Source organism: Oncorhynchus gorbuscha, linkage group LG01 (genome assembly GCF_021184085.1).
Source record: "Oncorhynchus gorbuscha isolate QuinsamMale2020 ecotype Even-year linkage group LG01, OgorEven_v1.0, whole genome shotgun sequence".
In the NCBI taxonomy this organism is placed as follows: Eukaryota; Metazoa; Chordata; class Actinopteri; order Salmoniformes; family Salmonidae; genus Oncorhynchus; species Oncorhynchus gorbuscha.
In genome coordinates, this window is record NC_060173.1 from 16,296,989 (window position 1) to 16,321,189 (window position 24,201).

Here is a 24,201-nt window from a genome sequence, read left to right on the forward strand (position 1 = left end):
GAACAGAATAAATTAATTAGAAAATAATTTAATATAAACACATTCAATTTCAACATACAAAAACAGTTGAAATACTTTCATCCTTGGCTCCTCCTCTCAAATACTCTTAACCATTATAATATATTTTTTACAAAAACAAAATTGCACATGAGAATTTGTGACTATCCTCGCCTAGTGATGCGTTTAAAGGACCTTCCCCGCTGGTCGACTGGCGGAGAGGAGATCACAGCATTCAGCAGTCTGGCTGGCAGTCTCAAAAATAAAGGTGTCAGTGATGATAGAGGCCAAATAGAAATACTTATGTAGGCAGCCATTTTGTTGTCACCATGGCTGGCCATTTCATTTTCATGTGGTTACTTGTTTTATTTATTTTTATCACTTAAAACAAATATCGAAATAAACGAGTAATTTATCTCTTCCCTTGGAAGACACTGGAAAACAAAAAGTGACACATACTGTAGATAGCAGCAGCGAGCGTTACTATTGGGGGAAAACATCCTTTAAAAAAACACTGAAGACAGACTTATGTCAACATCCCTGTCAGGATGTCATAGTCTGTCAACTCCTCCAACCCCGTACATAAAGGTCAAAATAAAAAGATAATTAAAATTGACAGTACGAGAGAAAAAAAACAAACATGTAAATGAAAAACAGAACAGCAAAGATGTCACTTAGTTAGCAGGTCTATACTTACGTACATGATGTTAGGGGATAGAACCCTGAGTGCGTGGCCCAGAGTTTGGACAGTGAGGAGGGAGTTCATTCATTGGCTTCAGGGATGACCGAACAACCGTCCTGCGTAGGGGCGGACACCTCCCGACCGCCCAGGGAGTGCGCTACTGCGGGAGGGCTGCTAAGACAGCTAGCTGCAGAGTCTGCCCCTATCTGGCTAAACTTGGCAGTGGTCTGGTCTGATAGATTGAATCTAGTTTTTTTTTGATCCTCAGTGCTCCTCTCCCTCCGTTTTGCGCGAGCATAAATTTAGGGGCTCACTTAGACTCACTCCCACCTCTTGACACTTGTCAACAAGTTTCCTCAGTTTATCAGTTTTACCTCCCTCCGCAGCTTCAAACAGCAGGCGCTGGAAAGGGACAGAGAGGAGAGGGAAGGGGAAGGGGGGGTAGTTGAACATGCGTGCATTATCTGCCAGGTGGAACAAAAAAGTAAAAAAAAACGTTTCTTTGTTGCGGAGGTGTGTGTGTTAGAGAGATAGTAACTGAATGGGGAATTACATCTTTCCATAGGGTGGCACACAGTGGAAGGTTTTGCAGGGCTTGCTGATAAAGAAGCCGGACCTACAACAAAGGAAAACACCAAGAGGGAGCCACATGTCAGATTAGCGGAGGACAAGGACAAAACAGGACAGACAGCATGGAATAAGGTCAGTGGTTTTAGTGACTAGTATAGTTTTTACTCTAATACAACATCCAACCATTCCATTTAGTCACCGTGGTCAGATGTAAGCCTTTTAACTGTCATACATTACATTGTGGCGAACACTGATAATAGCCTGTAGGGAAGAAATAGATTACAACAAAATGAAGGGAAGATCATGGGAGAGCTGGGTCAAGGTAAATATGCAAAGTGAAACACCGACACACGAGGTTGTGACAGCAACACAGAATCATCAACAGACCAACATGCATAATTTACTTTCCATTCAAACTAGCCCCTGCTGATTTACAATCCTCTCTCCCTCCATGTCAATATCCCTCTCCCTAAACTATTACCTTCATCCATCCACTCCTTTACTCAATCGTCTCACTGCCCCTACTCACTTCTTTCATTCCCCCCTGCCCACCCACCCCTACTAACTCACCTCGGAGCGCTCCTTTAGTTCCCTCTCCACAGCGATCACTCTGCCGAAAAACACACAGCACAAAAGCCTGTCAGCACTTGAATAGCAGGAATTGCCTGCCTGCTTTTCAAAGCTGCGATTGAAGTCGGACAGAAGCCACATTTTGTATGTGAAAAAGGGCATTTGATAAGTGCATTAGAACAGTGAGAATCCATCTAGAAAAAATATTCACCTTGTTGCCATACCAGCAGCACAAGTGCTGTTCAGCGAAGAGGAGAGAGTTGGACTTACATTTTCCAGTTGGCCAGACAGTTTGGAACGCTACTGCTCAACATTCTGGCTTGGAATTTCAGATGTTCTATGTTTCCATCCTGCCATTCTTGATGCAGCAACCTATACAACAACAAATCAAACAGTCTGCATATTACAGGCCCAAAACAAGAAATATTAAACCCAGCCATAACACTAACATATTCCGCAGACAAAACCATACAGTGACTAATATACCCAGCAGTCTACAGTTTAATAATTTGCCAAAACATCATTCCAACTGGAATAGATTTCAACCTCTATAACCCTCTGTCCATGTCCAAGCAAGCCAAACTAGTTAGCATACAATTAGCTCCTGGTTTGTCTGCTGTGTCTATCGGGTGCTTTGGGTACCTCAGGGCAAGTTCAGCATTGGTGGGCATGGTGTATCGTAGTCTCTCCAGGACGTGGGGGTGCTGGGTATGAGGCAGACAGCTCAGGTAGTGGGAGACAACCTGCCGAGCACAAGTCCAGAGGTTTGCAAATATGAACACGTTTAAATTAAAGACGCAAACAATGCCACTAACCGACGAAAGTGAAACGCGATCAATTCAAGGAGAGTCAATTCCTGACAAACAGGATCTGAGGGGTTAGGTGGATTTCTGGCAGTGGAAGCTGGTGGGGGGGCGGGACTATTGGACAGGCTCATTGTAATGTCTGGAATGGAATCAACGGAACGGATGTGGTTCCCATATGTTTGATACCATTCCATTCTAGTCATTACAATGAGCATATCCTCCTATAGCTCATCCCACTGATTTCTGCCATCTGGAGTGATCTGGTCCATGGCATACGGTTAATGTAGGTGGACAAGTACAGGGAAGACAAAGCCCATAGGCAAACTTTGCAAATCGAAATGAGCTGACATGATTGCTTATTTTACATTTCAGAGAGGCATCCAAAACATTACGAACACCTTTCTAATATATTGCACCCCACATTTTGCCCTTAAAACTGTCTCAATTCATCAGGGCATGAACTCTACAAGGTGTCAAGCATTCTACAGGGATGCTGGCTTATGATGACTCCAATGCTTCCCACAATTGTGTCAAGTTGGCTGGATGTCCTTTTGGGTGGTGGACCATTACTGATACACACGGGAAACGGTTGTGTGAAAAACCCAGCAGCGTTGCAGTTCTTTACACACTCAAACCGGTGCGCCTGGCACCTACTACCATACGCCGTTCAAAGGCACTTAAAACTTTTGTCTGGCCCATTCACCCTCTGAATGGCACACATACAATCCATGTCTCAATGCTTACAAATCCTTCTTTAACCTGTCTCCTCTCATTCACCTACACTGACTGAAGTGGATTTAACAGGTTACATCAATAACAGATCATAGCTTTCACCTGGTCTATGTCATGAAAATATTTTTTTGTACAGTGTGTATATTTCTAACAGGACGTTCACAATGTTATTCCCTGCTGAACATGACCCAGTTACCTACCTTGTTGTGAAATCTGAAGCAGCTCCAGTACTGGGCAGAGCTGAACGGAACCTCAAGCCTAGACGGGACAGTTACTAGGCAACGCTGAACCAGGTCTGATAACACCCGGAGCTCTCTGCTGTTGGAGGGGCTCCCAGCTAGCTTACTGCTGGTAAAGAGGAGATAACTGGAGAGAGAACAGTTAGACTGTTAGTTGGGTTAAGTCTCTGGGCCCTCCTCCACCTGGATGTGTGGACATGACATTCCTATGGCAGCCCCTCAGAGGCTAGCTGCTAACCAACCACACTGTGGTCTGATTAGATTGTCATCCTGATTAAAGCTTGTACTACCTCCAGGTCCTTTTATTTGAAGTGTGCCTGCTATCATTGCTATAAGGATCTTCCAATCTGGCTGGTTAAGTATGGCTTGAACCTCTTCAGACATTGTCCCGTTAACCCCATGGGATGATAGTACTATCCTTATGGATGACAATGGTGGGTGAGAGGCTGAATGCAACGATCACATGCTGAGGACTTGTTGCAAGACAAGACTCACTCTATCCACAGCTTGTGAAGAACCTCTAGCGGCATTACGGCTCCGAGGGCTCTCTCAAACGCATCCATCGCCTCTCCAACGTTACCGTGCACCCACTGCCACAGACTGCAAGACACGACACCAAAAAATGAAATATTGTCTCACTGTAAAACATGATTATGATCAGGAAGCCCAACCGTCGTCGTGTCTTCTTGTATTTCTACATTTTTAATCATCTAATTATAACCTTATTGTAAACTGTTACCGATAAATGTTAATGACGGTGCATTGAACTGCCATATAAGAATAAGAGCTGGGCTTCCGCGTAGTGCAGGGTCACGTCACAATAATTACCAATAGACCAGGTTTAGGTAAGGCATCTGGTGGCTAAGCTGCTCTTTAAGTTGTTTTTTGATTACTGGGCCTCTTAGGATGTCCACTGTTGGAATACCAAGGATGTACCTTGAAAAGAAGTGGAGATCACATTAATTCATGGAACATTCAACCGTATACCACTATAGAAAGGAAGCAACTTCAATTGCAAAAAGTCAGGTTGTTTCTGACGTTTTAAGAGTTAGGACATTCATTTCTGCTTAAGTTTGAGGAGGAAATGACTAACCGTAGCACATCCACAGGTTGCTGTTCACTTCTCTCCTCGTCACAGAAAGAGAGGACGAACCCACGGAACAGAGGAGCGATGCAACTGGACTTCTCCTGTTCAGAGATACACCAGACAGGCTAGGTCATGCTAGAAACTGTGCACAAGCAACATGAGACATTCAAGCGCAAAATTGAAAGGATTCAGCTCTTAAACATTCCGGTAAAATTTCTTGTCATTTCAAAAATCTTCTTTTGAATCCTGTGGAGAATGTTGGTTGAGATGACACAGAATGACAGTTAAATGTAAATTGACCATGCCTTGCTTAATTGGCCCTAAGGGATGGATACATAAAGTTGTATTAAAAGGGAGCTCCACACAGCCCACTGACAGGGAGACTGACCTGAGCCATGAGGAACTTGCAGGTGTGGTAGAAGACCTCTGCGTTGTGTGGACACTGGGACAGCGCCCGTAGCCACACCCCAACACCCTGCTCACCATCCCCCTTCCCCACGTACAGGCCTGACAGGGCATCCAACAGGGCACATGAATGCGGGCACAGCGCCAACAGGGACTCACACAGCTCCAGGCCTGCATCGTACCTACAGGGTGCAAGTCAGTTTTATTACATGTTAGTTAAGACGAGCAGAAACATTAATAGAATTTAATGACAACCATAAAAATGCACACACACACTCACACCAACCTTTTACCCTCGTTGGAATTTGCCTATATGGATAGTGGTAAATTGAAATGTTTCTTACAGAAGAAATATGAGCAATTGAAAGAGAACAGTTTAGAGCTATTGGGAACATGATTAGACCAAAAGGTGAGTACACAGTTTGCCTGACAAGACTGAATCTAAACATAAAATCAAGTGTTATGTGCATTTTAAAAGCACACACTTTTTGCCACGTTTGTTGATAACAAAAATCAGAAAATATTCTGGATACATTGATTAACATGAGAATATTCCTGGAAAATGTGGGGTAGGTGCAACATAACACAACAAGGTTGAGGGAGAGAACTAACTGGTGTCTACACGTGGCCACACACACCTCTCCAAAGTGTTCCCAGTTCCTATGCAATTTCAATGCGCTTATGACAAAGATCCATTACACTATAGGGTGCTTTGATAAGCTTGCCTAGCCGTGCCATTGAGGAACTAGAACAAGCCATCACACAATTACTGTCCTTTACGCAATCCAGAAAAGCGGCAGTATGATTTTTATTTTTTCTCCCCAACTTCATCATATCCAATTGGTAGTTAGTCTTGTCCCATCGCTGCAACTGCCGTATGGACTCGGGAGAGGCGAAGGTCGAGAGCCATGCGTCCTCCAAAACACAACCCCGCCAAGTCGCACTGCTACTTGACACAAAGCACGTTTAACCCAGAAGCCAGCCACACCAATGTGTCAGAGGAAACGCCATACACCTGGCGACCGTGTCAGCGTGCGCAATTGGAGAAGGACATCCTGGCTGGCCAAACCCTCCCCTGCGTCACCTCATGGGTCTCCCAGTTGCGGCCGGCTGCGACAGCCCAATATCGAACCAGGATCTGTAGCGATGCAGTGCTTTAGACTACCTGTAGAAAAGGCCCATGGAGTTGGTGGAATACTCCTTTAATTAATTGCCATTTACTCAGCTGGGCCAGGGGCGCTTTAATTAGGTCAGGTGGAAATGTCCTACAGATCTCAACTCCATAAAAGGAGGAAATTGCCATCGCCTGATCTCGCTGCTTTCTCTTCCCTAAATCCATCTGATCCAGAAGTTCTGTGCGTCCATGAATCCACGTAAGTCCACCGACTCTTACCTTTCATCTGAATGATCTGTGGTGATCGGGAGAGTGGGCCATTCAGTTATTGTTTATAGTTATCACCGCGGAGCGCGGCTTGGAGCGCACGCTTCAAACATATTGTGTAATGTGAATTGTTAATAATGACTGCTATGATTTGATCTTTGATTATGAATTTGATTGTATACATGTTATTTGTTTCCTTTGTGATGCAGCACAGACTACCAGTAAATATACCACTTTATGGTTAAAGGAATTCCTGCCTCAGTCTCATACATTCCTCTGTCACCTGACACGTGACCACCTGTTCACCTTCACTGTCAGTCATCCTACCTGTCCAGCAACCCACACAGATTCCACTAATCTTTCACTACCAATATGAGTTTTATAAGTTATAAAATACTATGATGCAGTGTTAGGCTTTCACAAGGCAATTCAGAGAAACAGATCGCAATTCTGGTGCGCAAAGAAATGATACCTGAGCTCATTCAGATGCGTGTGGCATGGCAAATGTTCATCACAATAAACAAACAAGCTTATTCTGTTCAGAACAACCCAGGGTATGACACCATGTCATCTTTACACTGAATATGACAGGAGTTTTATGACGCGAAGTGCACATTTGGACTCACAGGTGTTTGTCTTGCTTGTATGACATCAAATCAGTATTTATTATAATCCTCAACGTCTCATCTTTCAAAATACATGGAGTCCTCTTATTTTACAGCATTTCCCTCACTCAGACAACAAAAACATTTTCTAAAGTTGCCCAATTAGTCAGAGGGATCGGGGAAACTTCTTGTCATGTGCGGTGCTCAAGTTCAGAACGGTGAAGCACAGAGACTGAGCTCTGATGTCATTTATAGCATGTTACTGTACAGCCACTACGTTCCAATTTAGATGCTTATCAGTGTCAAAATCTGCCATTTTTAACCCGTATAAGGGTACGAATTTAAAGGCTTAACAACTTGCATGCCCAATAGTTTAGACAAGCCTGATTTTATTAGGTTCGACACACACACACACAGCTATCAGAATGGCAGCGTTGAGCTTACCTTCCCAGCAGGCTATAGGTAGTGATGAGATTAGTGTGTAGAGGCAGACAGGCCAGGGTTCTCTCACTGGGAGGCAGAGTCTGGTCTGTGCACTGTCGCAGTGCATCTAAAGGGTTGAACAAACCAGTATCAAATCAATGCCCCTCGCTCTCAGCTGTCCACTACATTTACAGATCTACTGTGCCAGAAAAAATGAAGCCTAGTGACTGAGCGGAAATAGCACAACTACAAATAAACTACCATGAGCAGCTGTGGAAGTAGGAGACCTGGGAAAAGCATGGACAGTTTCTATGTGGGTGTAGTTAAACCCCATGTCGATGGTGACGGCTCACCTTCGAACACAGCGATTAGTGTGTCAGGCTCTGTGCGGACGTCGAGCGGTGTTCTCCAGGGGAGGGCGAAGGCCTCGATGCTGACCACCCTGGAGGGGTTGGAGTTAGCCGGGTCGTACAGACTGGCCGGCAGGCGGTCAAACTCAGTCAGGTGGATGAAGGACAGCCAGACCAGGCAACGGTCACTTATGGTCAGGTAATCAGCAATGCACCGCTCAGTGACTGACTTCAAGGCATTCTGAAATTAACAGGTTATCGTTCACCCTTGAGCATCTTGGGAACCTTGTGCATTTTGTATAGCAGTAGCTAATCTAAGAGGTAGGAGTTTGTTTGGCCTGATTGCAGCAGTAAGGTGTCATATGGCTTGGAACAGAATATTGATGTAGCAGCTATATTGGTGGCGCTCAAGACGGACTTTCTTTGCAGTCTCTTACCTGTAGGATGGCCAGGGCATTCTGTAGCCGGCCTGTGAACACACTGAGTTGGACCCTGTAGAGTAGAGACTCTAATAGCTGGAAGGACAGCCTCTCAGAGAGACCACTAGTCCCCACACAGTCCAGCAGGTACTGCAGCAGACGACCACACACATAGTCCTTCCCCTCAAACAAGCTCTCCGTAGTTAGGTACTAAAGGGGAAAAGACAGCGGTTACATACAGTCCTGCTGATATTCTTCTGTGCTATTTAACAAGGGACTCACTTCTACCTGGAAGACCAGGTGTGGTCATCTTCAGCCAATCATTAACATCAAGTGTCCAAGGGAAATAAAAACCATCAGGACTGCGAAACCAAAGGTCCTGAACTATGGGCTCTACAACCAGGCCTCAGAGTTGGACACACAAAGCCCTGTAGAGGAAATGCCCCACAGTAGGTCGACAGAGGGTTGGTTGGACATGAGAACTTACACTCCACCAGACTTGGTAGTCGGGGGCGTGCTCCACAGCCATCTCACACATCTCCTGCACCTCATCCCTCTTCCCTCGACGGGAGAACAGAGACAGGTAATAGCACCAGATCTCTGGGTTGTCCCGGTTATCTTCCAGGGCCCGAGACAGAGTGTTCAACGAAGCATCCAGGCACTCAGCCGCTGACCTACAAGGAAGCAACATAACACATTATATTGCATATCACATCATATATGCATGTCAATCTCTCCTGGCTGAAAGTGGAGGAGAGATTGACTTCATCACTACTTGTATTTATGAGAGGTATTGTCATGTTGAATGCACCTAGCTGACTGTCTAAACTATTAGCACACAGCTCAGACATCCATGCATACCCCACAAGACATGCCACAAGAGGTCTCTTCACAGTCCCCAGAACAGACTATGGGAGGCACACAGAGCCATGACTACATGGAACTCTATCCGCATCAAGTAACTGACGCAAGCAGTAAAATTATATTTTAAAAAACGGATTAAAAAAAACACCTTATGGAACAGCGGGGACTGTGAAGCAACACAAACATTGGCACACACACACACACAATAACATATGCACTATACATACACATGGATTTAGTACTGTACATTTCTGGTAGTGGTAGAGTAGGAGCCTGAGGGCACAGTGTGTTGTGAAATCTGTGAATGTATTGTAATGTTTTGAAAATTTTATAAACTGCCTTAATTTTGCTGGACACCAATAAGAGTAGCTGCTGCTTGGCAGCTAATGGGGATCCATAATAAATACAAAAAATACAAATACAAATCTATTTGCATTTTTCATTCAGGTTAAAAATACACTCAGTGACACAACTTAACACTCCGGAGGCTCAGTATTTGAGGGGCATCCACTTACACTTCTTTCTGGCTGAGGTATTTGAAGGCCAGTTTGATCCAGAGCTGTGCGTTGCGTGGGCTCTCTAGGACACTGGTCTCCAGGTTAGATATGTCGTCAGTTTCACTAATGAAGTAGCGCTTGTCGTCAGGGGTCACACACACATCCATGGTAGCAGACAGACTTCTCTTGGAACAACCGTCTGTGACAAGGAATAATAATAATATATGCCATTTAGCAGACGCTTTTATCCAAAGCGACTTACAGTCATGTGTGCATACATTCTACGTATGGGTGGTCCCGGGGATCGAACCCACTACCCTGGCGTTACAAGCGCCATGCTCTACCAAGGAAGGAAACAGACAAACAGCAGAGGGTTAAGGTCAGATCTCCAGTTCTGCACAACTGAAGAGAGGCAATCACTGTTAGTGCTACTTGCATTATTTACACTGTGCTTCAGATAAGTTGTAATTCTGCTTGGAAGACTGGTTTGTTGCTAGGAGATGAGCCTACTGACTAACCAGTTCTCACCGTATTTGACTGGACCAGTGTCTCTACTCTCGTCCCAGCTGTCGTCCCCTGTGTTTGGGCTAGCCTGGTAAGCGGGCTGAGGCCTCCACCTCCTGAGATCCTTACACGTGGTGAAGGGAGGGACTAGACAAAACACAAGTTGAACAAGTCAGAAGGATTCTATTCTTGAACATTTTCTAAAAAAAGAGATCAACTGCTCAATCGTGTGTTCAAACCTAACTGCTTAATGTAAGGATAGAGTATGAATGGTATGGAAATCTCACCATGTCTTTTGCTTTCGTTCACTTTGCTGACGAGTAGAACAGCCTTCTGGTCCATCCCCATGCGATCGTTGTTAGCACCAAACAGCTGTTTTATATACTTCTCTGAAAATAGGACAACAAATCAACCATTGTCAGTAAAAGCCTCATGTATTTCTCATGGAATAGTGAACTTTTTGGAATCTATCAATCACCAATACATACATTCTAAGCTCAATGGTATTTAAATATTGCCAGATAGCAGTGTGGTTCTATCACCTGTGGCAACATTGATGACATCACTAGTACTGCTCTCAGAGCAGCCAATCAGGGCCAGGTTGTACGACAGGATATCCTGGAACAGCTGGTTTCCACCAAAAGTGCAGTTTCTCATGTGCTGCCTAGAAACATAGACCAGATCACCAAAAGGGAGAGGTTGGTTGGTTAGAATGAAACAGACATGAGTCTATATTCACATGCCTGTTTACACACACACACTAGGAGGAATGACTTACCACGGGCAGTCATCGTCATTGCATGTGCCCGTGAGGTCAAAGCCACAGAAACACTTTTTGGGCACTACAACATTGCTGTAAGACACAGAACTGAGTGATAACTTCTCCTTGGTCCGAAAGTATGGACTGAACCTGAGGAAAGGGAAAGATGGAAAAGTTTCATTGATGGCAGGGTGTTGTTCTTGGCACTAGCAATTGGGAGCAACCCTAGCAGTGAATCAGCCACCTACCGATAAGACTTGAAGACCAGGAGAGGGCTGCGATATGGTCCAAACGGGACAGGCTTCAGTTCGGCATGGCCTGATTGGGCAGCCATGGTGTCCACATCCTCCGATATCACCTGCACATCAAAGTAATGAACACAAACCTTTGTCTCCCAACCATGGAGGATAAATGAAAAACATAGTTTCAGACACGTGTGCTGTATGCTACAGTAACTGCACATATCAACCAAATAAGAAAACTGTCGAGAGCCATTTTTAAAACACACAAAAAAAGGGAATTTGAATTCTGTGTTTGCGAGTCCAGTTAGTGATATATTATGGTTTACCTTCCCAGAAGGGGGTTTCTCCACAGCGCCTCCTAGCGCCCGTAGTTCCCCCAGCAGCAGCTCTCCCAGCCTGGCCTGCTGCTGGTCCCTCCTCTGCAGGGCCTCCACCTCTAGCCCCAGGAACAGCTCCCCGGGCCCTGAGGCCTTAACCACGACTGGCTTGGCTGGACTATCCTTGACCAGCCCAGTCCCACCAGAGTCCAGTTTAGGCTTGGTGAAGGAGCCGGTCTCTCTGAAGGAGCGTCTACGAACACTCTGGGCTGAGGGCCTGGCTGTGGTGGCAGGTTCCAAGTCGCTCTCCTCCGTCTCGGTAGGGTCTTCGCTGCTGACCAGGGTGAGTTTATCCTGGGTGAGGTCATGCAGGGAGGGCTGGGGCAGGGGGAAGGGGCTGGTGGGGGGAATGCTGGGGTGGCGAGCCCTGGGGAGAGGGGTGGAGGTGGCCTGGGGTAGAGGGGGTTCAGGGACCGCCCCTCTGTTGTGGAGAGCCTGGGCCTCCTTTAGTTTCTGGATCTTGAGGGCGTATTCTGACTCCAGCTGCTGCAGACGCTGCTTCTGGGCAAGGAGGTCGGCGAAGTGCCTTTCTGAGCCGCGGGGAGCGACGGAGACTTCCGCACACAGACGTTTCACAGGCTGAAGAATGGAGGGTGGGCAGAAAGATGCTTTAGAGAACTTTGGCCTTTACTTACGACTGGTTGGTGTTTGGTAGAAAGGAAACCGGACTATACATTTTGAAACAGAGGAAGTGTTAGAAGAATATACATTTTGAAACAGAGGAAGTGTTAGAACAATAAGTCTAATAAGAGTCATTTTCCGCTTCAAAGCAATTTATGATGTTCCCTAGTGGACATGTCCTTGTTGAACACATTTCTGTGCTTTATCAATCAACAAGGGCCCTGGCATGGTATAGTGTGGGTCGGTAAGGTGTGGTACGGTGCTCACCGAGGAGTGGATGATGTCCGTGCGTCGTTTCTGACCACTTGGCTTTCTGCCTGCGGCGGCCTGGGCTTGGACCAGCACCTCCTCCAGCTTCAGGCTGTGGTTCTTCTTCACCGACACGCGGTGCTGAACACGATGAACCTATCGGGTGGGAACATACATGACAGATTTTAAAAGGGTGGTAATAATTTAGATACACACACACACATATCTCATCAGAACCTTGGTTAGCTGAATCAGGTGTTGAGTAAAAGCCAGCACACCCAGTATCTCTCCAAGGAGGAGGGTTGGCATGACCACACCTGCTATATACACTTCCCCAGGCAACGGAAAAAAGAACGGAATGAAATGTCTTGTCCTTTACAGACATTCCTTTAGCTTGGCATTTTCCCAAACATTACCAGGAGAAACAACTCCTATTCCATCATTCAGCTTCCACTGACTAAAACCCTCAGCCATCTGACTCATTGCTATAAACATGGCCACCCAGGCGCAAATACCTCAGCTAGGAATTTACTTCACAGCTCATTCCCATTGAGTTTCATTCCCTCTGGGTTCCTTCCTGGCTCTTAAATCCCACCTGTTCCTGGAGTCTGTTGAGGAGAGTCTTGTTGGCACTGACTATCTTCTCTGAGGCCAGGAGCTGTTCTTTGACCTTGGCCACTTTGGCCTCAGCTGCCTTCAATGCCTCCTCCTTCTTCTGCTCCTGCTGTAAGAGCTGCCTCAGGATGGCCTCATCCTTCAGGAGCAGGTTCCTGAGAGGAGGAGGGGTAGAGTGAGCGGAAGGGAGAGAGATGGAAAACTATAAGTCCAAGTAATTCCCTAATGTGAGACAATTACTTAAAATATCATTGTGTTTGGGCATAAGCCTTCATCTAGGTTTTTTTTCCTTCTGGTGTTTGAGGGCCTCACCCGTGTTTGGTCAGCCTAGTCTCTGCCTCGGTCAGCTGCAGCTCGACCGCTGCCTTTGCAGCAAAGTCCACATCAGGATCAGAGCCTGCAGGAGAGGGCACACCTTGGGGACTGTGGTCCTTCAGAATCTTTTGCTTCTCCCTACTTACATCAGACAAAAAAAAAAACAGATTGTTTAGATTTCAGTGAGTGTCATCCACTCTGTTCCATCATTGACATTTTAAAGAAATACCCTCTCACTTTGGTGCCATTAATATTGCACTGAATGTTAATTAATCGTTAATGAATTTCATATCCATAGACAATGCTTGGGAGGAAAAATTATACCTCACTTTGTCAGACCATTCTCTTCAAAAAAAATATACCTGGCTATTTCTTCTTTGAGCAGCTGATACTCGGTCTTCTTCTCTTCAGATAGCGCCTCCGGGGTTCTGCCTGGCTTGTTCTCCTTCTCAGGTCCTGAAGTCGGTTTGGGTTTCGCCGCCTGGAAGTTTAGAGAGAAAGAGCATTACAGCCCATCACCCTTTAACCACATACAATTATCACATATCTCAAATTAGGATTCTCCTATTCATATATAAACTGACAGGTCATCCTCAGAGGCCAAACTGTTGGGACACACACACGTACGTACCTCTGCGTTCCTGCGTGCCTCCTTGATCATGAACTCCAAGCCTCCAAAGACAGAATGTGTCTGTGTAGAGCTGCTGCAGGCCTCCATGTCTGAGTCACTGTCGTCTGAACCGTTCAGTTGTACCACCACCGCCTTGTGCCGTGGGAGCTGGGGAAACAATATGATGATTTGAATTGGCCATTGTGATGAATGGGCACCGACTTCACAACTCAAAATCCATTCATCTCAAAATAGGAGTGACAATCAGGTCACCTCTGTCTTATTATGATCTGAAAGGCAAAATGTATCCTATATCAGCCCTCCTACTCTGAGAAGCTTTGGGATGCAGTCTAAGTTGAGCTTATTGTTCATGGGTGAGAAACCAGAGTGCTCTGGGAACATAGCTGAGGCACACGTGCTGCTGTAATGTACTGTCTATGGGACCCCACCCGTGTTGTCTATGGCAGTATCAGAGTGAGTGCCAACTCATTGTTCTCATAAGACAACACTACATGGAGTTACTGAGCACAAAGACACCCACGGCCTCCAATTTTCTGTTTTACACAGTTCAGCTGGGGGAAAAAAAGTAGAACTTCATTGTTGGAAAATATGACTTTGAAGTTAAAATATTTCAAAAGAACATATTTTAAAACATGTTTCAGCACATGCAAGACAAGACAGTTTTCCCATTCAGAGAATTATCATTCACACATCCACTGACATTTTCTGCATATTTCAATGAGTGTATGAAACGTTTTGGAATATAGGTCAACAAATGGCACCAAATTTACAAAATTGTGGTTGAAAGAGTGAACTGTTTGTTAATAACAGTGCATACCCAATAGCACAATGCTGTCCAACTTTTGCATGGTGCTACCTCTGATAGATTCATAAAGTTTGTCTTTTATATCGCAGCTGTAGAATCAAATAGGAGGGGAAGCCCACATGGACATGCACAATGTCAGACGCATTCACTACATGTGTTTCTCAATAGCACAAGATACGATCCCGGGTTGGAGCGAGCGGTCGCATCGGCATTTCGCTCCGCAGGTAGTATAACTTTTTCATTACATTTCATTATAGTACAACGGTTTGATTTGTCTAATCTTAGCAATTTCTTCTTAGCTAGCTACATAGCCGTCTTTGTATCAAAGATAATTGCGTAATTATCGTATTTCGTCGTCCTAACGTAACCTAACGTAGTCTTCACTGCTCTGCCCAGCAGCTAGCCAGCTAGCAAACGTCCACCGATTAGCAGCACTGTAGAAACTATTACACTCAACTGAACGACTTGATTAGTGTAGTGTTAGCTAGCTACATAGCTGTCTTTGCTGTCTTCGTATCCAAGATAATTGTGTAGTTTAGAGTGTGTTGTCTTAGAGTGATTATCTTAATTTACCGAGGTTAGCTAGCCAGCTATTTGTCGTCCTTAACGTAGGTGACTCTGCTAGCTAGCCAACAGCTAGCCAACAGCTAGCCAACGTCTTCCGAATAGAACTTCGCACTCAACAACCCGGTCGCATTCACAGGTAGTATCACATTTTCATTTCATTTCATTACAGTACAACGGTTTGATTTGTTTGATCGTAGCTAGCTACATAGCCTTCTTTGTATCAAAGATAATTGTGTAGTCTAGAGCGATTTTCTAGGTTAGCTAGCCAGCTATTGTCGTTCTCTTAACGCAACGTAACATAAACAACACTGCTAGCTAGCCCCCGAATAGCAGCACTGAAGAAACTATTACACTCAACGGAACGACTTGATTAGTGTAGTGTCAACAACGTAGCCACTGCCAGCTAGCCTACAAAGTCAACAACGCAGCCACTGCCAGCTAGCCTACTTCAGCAGTACTGTATCATTTTAATCATTTTAGTCAATAAGATTCTTGCTACGTAAGCTTAACTTTCTGAACATTCCAGACGTGTAGTCCACTTGTCATTCCAATCTCCTTTGCATTAGCGTAGCCTCTTCTGTAGCCTGTCAACTATGTGTCTGTCTATCCCTGTTCTCTCCTCTCTGCACAGACCATACAAACGCTCCACACCGCGTGGCCGCGGCCACCCTAATCTGGTGGTCCCTGCGCGCACGACCCACGTGGAGTTCCAGGTCTCCGGTAGCCTCTGGAACTGCCGATCTGCGGCCAACAAGGCAGAGTTCATCTCAGCCTATGCCTCCCTCCAGTCCCTCGACTTCTTGGCACTGACAGAAACATGGATCACCACAGACAACACTGCTACTCCTACTGCTCTCTCTTCGTCCGCCCACGTGTTCTCGCACACCCCGAGAGCTTCTGGTCAGCGGGGTGGTGGCACCGGGATCCTCATCTCTCCCAAGTGGTCATTCTCTCTTTCTCCCCTTACCCATCTGTCTATCGCCTCCTTTGAATTCCATGCTGTCACAGTTACCAGCCCTTTCAAGCTTAACATCCTTATCATTTATCGCCCTCCAGGTTCCCTCGGAGAGTTCATCAATGAGCTTGATTCCTTGATAAGCTCCTTTCCTGAGGACGGCTCACCTCTCACAGTTCTGGGCGACTTTAACCTCCCCACGTCTACCTTTGATTCATTCCTCTCTGCCTCCTTCTTTCCACTCCTCCTCTTTTGACCTCACCCTCTCACCCTCCCCCCTACTCACAAGGCAGGCAATACGCTCTACCTCATCTTTACTAGATGCTGTTCTTCCACTAACCTCATTGCAACTCCCCTCCAAGTCTCCGACCACTACCTTGTATCCTTTTCCCTCTCGCTCTCATCCAACACCTCCCACACTGCCCCTACTCGGATGGTATCGCGCCGTCCCAACCTTCGCTCTCTCTCCCCCGCTACTCTCTCCTCTTCCATCCTATCATCTCTTCCCTCTGCTCAAACCTTCTCCAACCTATCTCCTGATTCTGCCTCCTCAACCCTCCTCTCCTCCCTTTCTGCATCCTTTGACTCTCTATGTCCCCTATCCTCCAGGCCGGCTCGGTCCTCCCCTCCCGCTCCGTGGCTCGTCGACTCATCGCGAGCTCACAGAACAGGGCTCCGGGCAGCCGAGCGGAAATGGAGGAAAACTCGCCTCCCTGCGGACCTGGCATCCTTTCACTCCCTCCTCTCTACATTTTCCTCCTCTGTCTCTGCTGCTAAAGCCACTTTCTACCACTCTAAATTCCAAGCATCTGCCTCTAACCCTAGGAAGCTCTTTGCCACCTTCTCCTCCCTCCTGAATCCTCCTCCCCCTCCCCCCTCTCTGCAGATGACTTCGTCAACCATTTTGAAAAGAAGGTCGACGACATCCGATCCTCGTTTGCTAAGTCAAACGACACAGCTGGTTCTGCTCACACTGCCCTACCCTGTGCTCTGACCTCTTTCTCCCCTCTCTCTCCAGATGAAAACTCGCGTCTTGTGACGGCCGGCCGCCCAACAACCTGCCCTCTTGACCCTATCCCCTCCTCTCTTCTCCAGACCATTTCCGGAGACCTTCTCCCTTACCTCACCTCGCTCATCCCTGACCGCTGGCTACGTCCCTTCCGTCTTCAAGAGAGCGAGAGTTGCACCCCTTCTGAAAAAACCTACACTCGATCCCTCCGATGTCAACAACTACAGACCAGTATCCCTTCTTTCTTTTCTCTCCAAAACTCTTGAACGTGCCGTCCTTGGCCAGCTCTCCCGCTATCTCTCTCTGAATGACCTTCTTGATCCAAATCAGTCAGGTTTCAAGACTAGTCATTTAACTGAGACTGCTCTTCTCTGTATCACGGAGGCGCTCCACACTGCTAAAGCTAACTCTCTCTCCTCTCATCCTTCTAGACCTATCGGCTGCCTTCGATACTGTGAACCATCAGATCCTCCTCTCCACCCTCTCAGAGTTGGGCATCTCCGGCGCGGCCCACGCTTCGATTGCGTCCTACCTGACAGGTCGCTCCTACCAGGTGGCGTGGCGAGAATCTGTCTCCTCACCACGCGCTCTCACCACTGGTGTCCCCCAGAGCTCTGTTCTAGGCCCTCTCCTATTCTCGCTATACACCAAGTCACTTGGCTCTGTCATAACCTCACATGGTCTCTCCTATCATTGCTATGCAGACGACACACAATTAATCTTCTCCTTTCCCCCCTTCTGATGACCAGGTGGCGAATCGCATCTCTGCATGTCTGGCAGACATATCAGTGTGGATGACGGATCACCACCTCAAGCTGAACCTCGGCAAGACAGAGCTGCTCTTCCTCCCGGGGAAGGACTGCCCGTTCCATGATCTCGCCATCACGGTTGACAACTCCATTGTGTCCTCCTCCCAGAGCGCTAAGAACCTTGGCGTGATCCTGGACAACACCCTGTCGTTCTCAACTAACATCAAGGCGGTGGCCCGTTCCTGTAGTTTCATGCTCTACAACATCCGCAGAGTACGACCCTGTCTCACACAGGAAGCGGCGCAGGTCCTAATCCAGGCACTTGTCATCTCCCGTCTGGATTACTGCAACTCGCTGTTGGCTGGGCTCCCTGCCTGTGCCATTAAACCCCTACAACTCATCCAGAACACCGCAGCCCGTCTGGTGTTCAACCTTCCCAAGTTCTCTCACGTCACCCCGCTCCTCCGCTCTCTCCACTGGCTTCCAGTTGAAGCTCGCATCCGCTACAAGACCATGGTGCTTGCCTACGGAGCTGTGAGGGGAACGGCACCTCAGTACCTCCAGGCTCTGATCAGGCCCTACACCCAAACAAGGGCACTGCGTTCATCCACCTCTGGCCTGCTCGCCTCCCTACCACTGAGGAAGTACAGTTCCCGCTCAGCCCAGTCAATACTGTTCGCTGCTCTGGCCCCCCAATGGTGGAACAAACTCCCTCACGACGCCAGGACAGCGGAGTCAATCACCACCTTCCGGAGACACCTGAAACCCCACCTCTTTAAGGAATACCTAGGATAGGATAAGTAATCCTTCTCACCCCCCCCCCTTTAAGATTTAGATGCACTATTGTAAAGTGACTGTTCCACTGGATGTCATAAGGTGAATGCACCAATTTGTAAGTCGCTCTGGATAAGAGCGTCTGCTAAATGACTTAAAATGTAAATGAAAGCGCTGCAGGACGTTAAAAAACGAACTATTAGAATCTCTACGGTTTCTTCACCTGGCTAGGAGGGTAGATATGTGGCCATCACTCAATGTTTTGATTTCCTCCTATGGTATTATCCTTACCATCAGTGGTAGCCTGGGAAGGTGGTGCCCTCGGCTGAACTTGTTGCTCCATGGCTGGGGTGCCGTGTTGAGGCTGACCACACTAGGGTTGCTCCTGGGCACTGGTTGGACCAGACTGACCAGGAGGGAGGGAGAGAGGGGGCTGCTGTCAAGGGTCATATCCTACAGGGGAGAAATACATTTTTAAAGCCAGATTCACCAAGTCCACTTTTCAAAGACAAAGTGCTGCTGTAGAACTGGAAAATGATATGACAGAGTTGTCCATCTGATATAGCAGGGTACCGAGATAAGTTTGAACATTGTTTAACACTTGTAAATTAACAGAAGAGTGAAAAATATGCATCTTCTGTTGAGACTAATTAACTTTCCAGAGGATGACTAGGACCTAATGGAACCCTCCTCTACTCCTATCACAATACAGATAACACAGGCATGGCACTTGGTCCTCCTGTGGAGCCATCTAGTGTTATACCTCGGGTAGTGGAACCTTCTTGTTGGCCATGGACATGAGGCAGGTCTCTCTGAGCAACATCTCCTCTTCCTCTTCCTCGTCAGCAAAAGGCGGCTTTGGGGGAGGCTCCAGCTCATCTGGGGGTGGGGGCATTGGGGGTAAGGGTGGAGGGGGCGCAGACGGAATGACGGACAGGAAACGCGGCTGTCCCAAAACCTGGAAAGAAAGAGGAAGCTTGTTAGTTACCCCTTTAAGAGATGCATAGAACAGTCCTTGTTTAGAGTTTGGGGTGGAACGTACCATTCTGCATTGAGTAGGGGAATCCATAGGGAAAGGCATGGGCATGTGACTGAAGCATCCTGGGACCTCAAATGGATCATGTACTGGAGAAGACGCTAAAAGAGAAAATAACTGAATTTTAGACAAATCAGATTCAGTCGTAGAAATAAAACTGTCAAACATTGCAATAAGAGGCCTGAATTGATGGCCATGTCCTTGGCTATAAACAATCCTTTCAGCATGTTGGATGGGTTCTATAAAATCCCTTTAGATATGTTCAATAGTGCAGTGAGTGCATTGGCAGGTGAGCTGGTTGCTCACCTGGGGAATTGGTCTCACTATCAGTATCCATGGCAACCTCGTCATAGTTGTCGTACTGGTAGAGGTTCCCTGAGGTGTCCAATCCCTGTTTACCAGAAGACTTCCTGGTGTGGTCTCGGTCCTTGGAATGAGATAGAAATGTGTCATTTGTCTGTCTCTCACATGCTCTCTTCTTCAATCATGTTGCATGTTCATGCTACTAACAGTAATGTAGGAGAGCTCTAATTCCAATAGAGTTAAGAGAAATAACCCCACATACCACATTGCAGGTGTTAAGCAGAGACTATAGTTTAAAAAAGGTTCACATATAATTGAAGGAATCAGATAAGCTACAAGGAAATGCCTTGGGAGTGGGGCAAGGTCTTTCTCTCCGTCCATCTTACCTTGCTCCGGTTGCGCGGTGGCTTGGACCCGCCCACCAGCTTCATGAAGCGGTTGTACTGCTCGTCCTGATTGGAAAGGTCCCGGATCTTGCGGATCTCTTCCTCCCTCCTGCGGCGCTCCTCCTCCTCCTGTCTACGCTCCTCCTCCTCCCGTCTACGCTCCTCCTCCTGATCTCTCTCCTGTTGGAGCTTCCACGTCCTTAGCTGCTGCTTTCGGAACGCCTGCTTGGCTGCTGAGCCTAGGGGATCAAAACCCATTTACTTTACTTAATGGCAATCACTTTACATCACTAAAATACAAATATTCACAGAGATAAAATGCATTATTAAAATACACAAGAACCAAGATGTGACCAACATTTCCAAAACCAGAATGTCATTGTGATGGAACGCTTGGAACCAACATAGAGGACAGTTTGGATCTGAATAAGCAGAAAGGCCCTGCTCACCTGGGCTGACTGTCTTCCTCCCTGGATACCCCTTAACCGGAGCTTTGCCCTTCTCCGCTGGAGGCTTTGCCCCAACCTTGGTCTTCTCCTGGGGCTTGTTGGCCAGAGCTTTGGCCTTCTCCGAGGCAGCAGAGGCAGACCTGGTGGTGACTCTGCCCCTCTCTGGTGGTTTGGCACTGGAGGTGGAGGAGCTCTTCTCCTGGGAGGGCTTGGCCTTGGTGATCTTATCTTTGCTCTCCTTCATCACTTGCTGTTCTTTCTGCTGCCACTTCCTGCTGGCTGACTGCAGGGCCAGGAGACGCAGCTGCAGCTCAGACAGGTCCTCATCTTCATTACTCCTCTTCACTTCAGGCTGCAGAGAGACAAGAGGGCCGGACAACCCAGATTCTAACTTGACATTGACACAACTCAGACATATTGTCAGTGGACATTTTGGACAAACTTTCAAAAGAGCTGCAAACACACATCTCAAGTTAATATTTGTGCCTTGAATCACTTACTCTTGATCCATGCCTTAAGGGGATAGTTTGAGATTTGGGCTATTAAACCATTGTTTTTTTTTTTACTTACCTAGAGTCAGATGAACTCATTAATCACGTTTCGATTCACAGTTTTTATGCGAGTAAAGTCATAGTGTATAAAAAAAAAAATCACGACAGCTGTAATGGAAACAGGAAGTGTCGGTCCAATTTTAACAATGACAACCGATCAGTTGTTTGTTCGAAATGGTAGGATTTATGTCGGTAAAATGTATTTAGCAAGAAATGGCGGTGGAAATGCCTATATGCACAAATATTGATATAATAACCATCCTATCAAAGTCAACATGGAGTCACACGATGATATGGTGTGAGGCCCTAACACTACATCTCGGAAACAATGCAGTTTATTATTATTTTAGAATGGTCGCATAAAAATCTGTCGCCAATTGGATGGTTACCTAGCTACAGATGCCATTTTCTACCTCTGTGTGTAGTTTGAAGGAAGTTGAAGTTAGTAATTCCAGAAACTAACTAGATTTAGCGCAATGACTGGAAGTCTATGGGATCTGCTAACATTAGCACAATCAGCTAGCTGATCCCATAGACTTCCAGTCATTGCACTAACGCTACTTAGCAATGGCTTCAGAAACTAACTTCAACTTAATTCAAACTGCATGCAGAGACATAAAAACGATATCCACAAGTTCACTTGACTCTGGGTAAGGAGAAAACGTATTTGCCTTTTTAAAATATATTCATACCTTGACAGGGGATTTAGTGGAGTCCTCTGATGATTTGCTGCAGCACACACAGCAGACTTTTGTATCCTTTTCACCTTCTTTCTTCAGGTAATCTGATTCCCTGCCACAGCAAACACAACATATTTTTGCATCCTTCTCCCCCTCTTTTTTGTCTGCCTCTTTCTCCACACCATCTTTTTCCTCATCTCCTGAAAAGACAGAACACAACACACACAGGGTGTCAACACTGTGGCAAATAAACCAATACATTATTGATTATAGTTTGTGTTCCCACATTGCTGCAGTGTTGTGTTATATAGTGGTTGTTACAAACCTTTGGGAGTAGCAGCCGGGATAGCAGCTGGTTCAACTTGACCTTTTTCCATGTCACTGTCCTCCTTCTCTGAGTCTTTCTTTTCCGTTTTTGTTTTGAGCGCGTCAATTTCTGCAGGAGTGAGGAGTTTCTGACGTAGAGGTTTGAGATTGAACGCCTGAAAACCCCTTTTCTCCTCCGTCTTCTCTGGGCCTGGCGGGTCCTCTGCAGCGGCTTCATTGGGAATACTGTTAGCGTCGAGTAATGGCTCGGTTTGGGGAATACTTGCAGAGACCTCAGACTCGTTCTGAGCTGGCAGGTCTTTGGGCTTCAGAACCAGGTTCTCTTCTTTTCTAATACATTCCAGCTCCAGCTGAATCTGCTTGTACTTGGTGAGCAGATCCTCAAAACTCTCGTCAAGCCCATTCTCGACTTTGGCAACATTGTTGTTGTGCATCATCTGTTGGTTTCTTACCTGATTCCTCCCCATCATTACCTTCTCTATGGTCAGGGAGTAAAGGAAAGGCACGATTATGAGTTTGATGACATGGTTAGACTACAAACTTAGACCCTAATAGCAAAATGTATTTCAATCAAAAACTCATTTCCAGCTCAATAACACTGGGTATTTTGTTTTTGATTTATTTTTGATTTTTTTATTCATCAATTGAGTCTTGATGATAGGGAGGGGAATACTGTGTAATGATCAAAAGTCATTATAAATGGCAGATCTATTGTTAGTTAGATGCATTATGACTACAATGAAATCGAAGGCCTATATGACTACACTTAAATCAAGGCATATTCAAGGCAAGAAGCTACAACCAGCCAAAATGATATAATGTGTAGTTACAATGTTAAGGTAAAAGCCTAACAAATGTTATAATGTGTAGTTACAATGTTAAGGTAAAAGCCTAACAAATGTATCACACTTTACAATCACATAGATGTCGTGAGATGAATGCCAAAGGATACGTTTGTTTCTCGGGGGAGATTCTTTCTTGTTACTGTGATTCTCCCCGGGCCCATAACGACCAGTGGGGGGCCTACCAGCCTCTCTCCCTCCCCCACACCCGTCTCCCCAGCCTCCTCGTCCCCAATCCCCGCGACCGTCATCTAGTTTCCCCCGGTGCCTCAATCGATCCAGGGCTGTGTGACTTCGTTCCCAGAAACTGGAACGCGGGCTCTGGTCACAGCGTGGTCCCAGTGGCGGACGGTCGGGTCCACTTGGTCCGCCTTGCTGTCTGTGGTTTGCGGTAAAGCCGGAATGAGGTCCGCGGTTGTATGGAATTAAAAGTCGAAAATCTGTAGGCTGGCTACCCACGACAGGTAGTAAAGTTCGTGCCGGTCGTTTCGATTTTCGTGTATTCCGTGAGAAGTTGCTGTTATTCATGCTACTAGGCCTCTTTTTACCCTGCTGCTGCGCAAACATCTTTTCCTCGGTGTCATCATCGCAGATCTCTCCGTCTTCGAGCTCCCCTTCTTCTCTCGGAGACAGATTGATTGACTTTGAATCCATTGTGTAGTCTAATCGAGTGTGACAGTAGTTCGATTAATACTTAGACTCTCAACATATGTTTATAATTACAAAATTGGATTTATAAATCGGATGTTATGTAAATATTAACGAATATAAAGCTTGTTCGCTAACTAGCTACGCTCTTCCGCTTTCCCCTTCTGCCCCGCTGCTCT

General features: G+C 46.3%; 1 protein-coding gene across 3 annotated transcripts; it reads right to left on the minus strand.

Annotated features, from left to right (window-relative positions):
• Positions 1-12: 12 nt before the first annotated feature.
• On the minus strand, positions 13-24,201 carry LOC124033728 (zinc finger C3H1 domain-containing protein-like). Of its 3 annotated transcripts, none has more exons than XM_046345954.1 (35): positions 23,485-24,201; positions 22,531-23,010; positions 22,218-22,405; positions 20,975-21,326; positions 20,526-20,764; positions 20,161-20,263; positions 19,843-19,937; positions 19,564-19,758; positions 19,092-19,253; positions 13,942-14,088; positions 13,673-13,791; positions 13,308-13,451; positions 12,976-13,150; positions 12,399-12,536; positions 11,460-12,089; positions 11,140-11,249; positions 10,910-11,041; positions 10,674-10,795; positions 10,419-10,520; positions 10,156-10,278; positions 9,646-9,826; positions 8,754-8,940; positions 8,285-8,476; positions 7,851-8,088; positions 7,519-7,624; positions 5,072-5,270; positions 4,690-4,784; positions 4,425-4,532; positions 4,092-4,196; positions 3,558-3,723; positions 2,462-2,562; positions 2,090-2,191; positions 1,820-1,859; positions 1,233-1,295; positions 13-1,081 (listed from the first exon to the last, which is right to left on the minus strand). In XM_046345954.1, exons 1-35 carry the CDS (start codon positions 24,026-24,028, stop codon positions 944-946), a joined length of 6,321 nt encoding a protein of 2,106 aa, XP_046201910.1. In that variant the 5' UTR covers positions 24,029-24,201; the 3' UTR covers positions 13-943. The 3 variants fall into 3 exon arrangements, with proteins under 3 accessions (XP_046201910.1, XP_046201900.1, XP_046201891.1); XM_046345944.1 differs by having other exon boundaries at positions 13,308-13,448; positions 20,143-20,263; XM_046345935.1 differs by having other exon boundaries at positions 20,143-20,263.

What these genes read in the sequence shown, in the direction of transcription:
- LOC124033728 (XM_046345935.1), bottom strand. Translation starts at nt 24,028, where the DNA reads ATGGATTCAAAGTCAATCAATCTGTCTCCGAGAGAAGAAGGGGAGCTC. An exon ending in AATGACGATGACTGCCCGTG is followed by an intron (nt 10,796 to 10,909) that starts GTAAGTCATTCC and finishes CTATGTTTCTAG; the next exon opens with GCAGCACATGAGAAACTGCA. An exon ending in GAACGAAAGCAAAAGACATG is followed by an intron (nt 10,279 to 10,418) that starts GTGAGATTTCCA and finishes TGTTTTGTCTAG; the next exon opens with TCCCTCCCTTCACCACGTGT.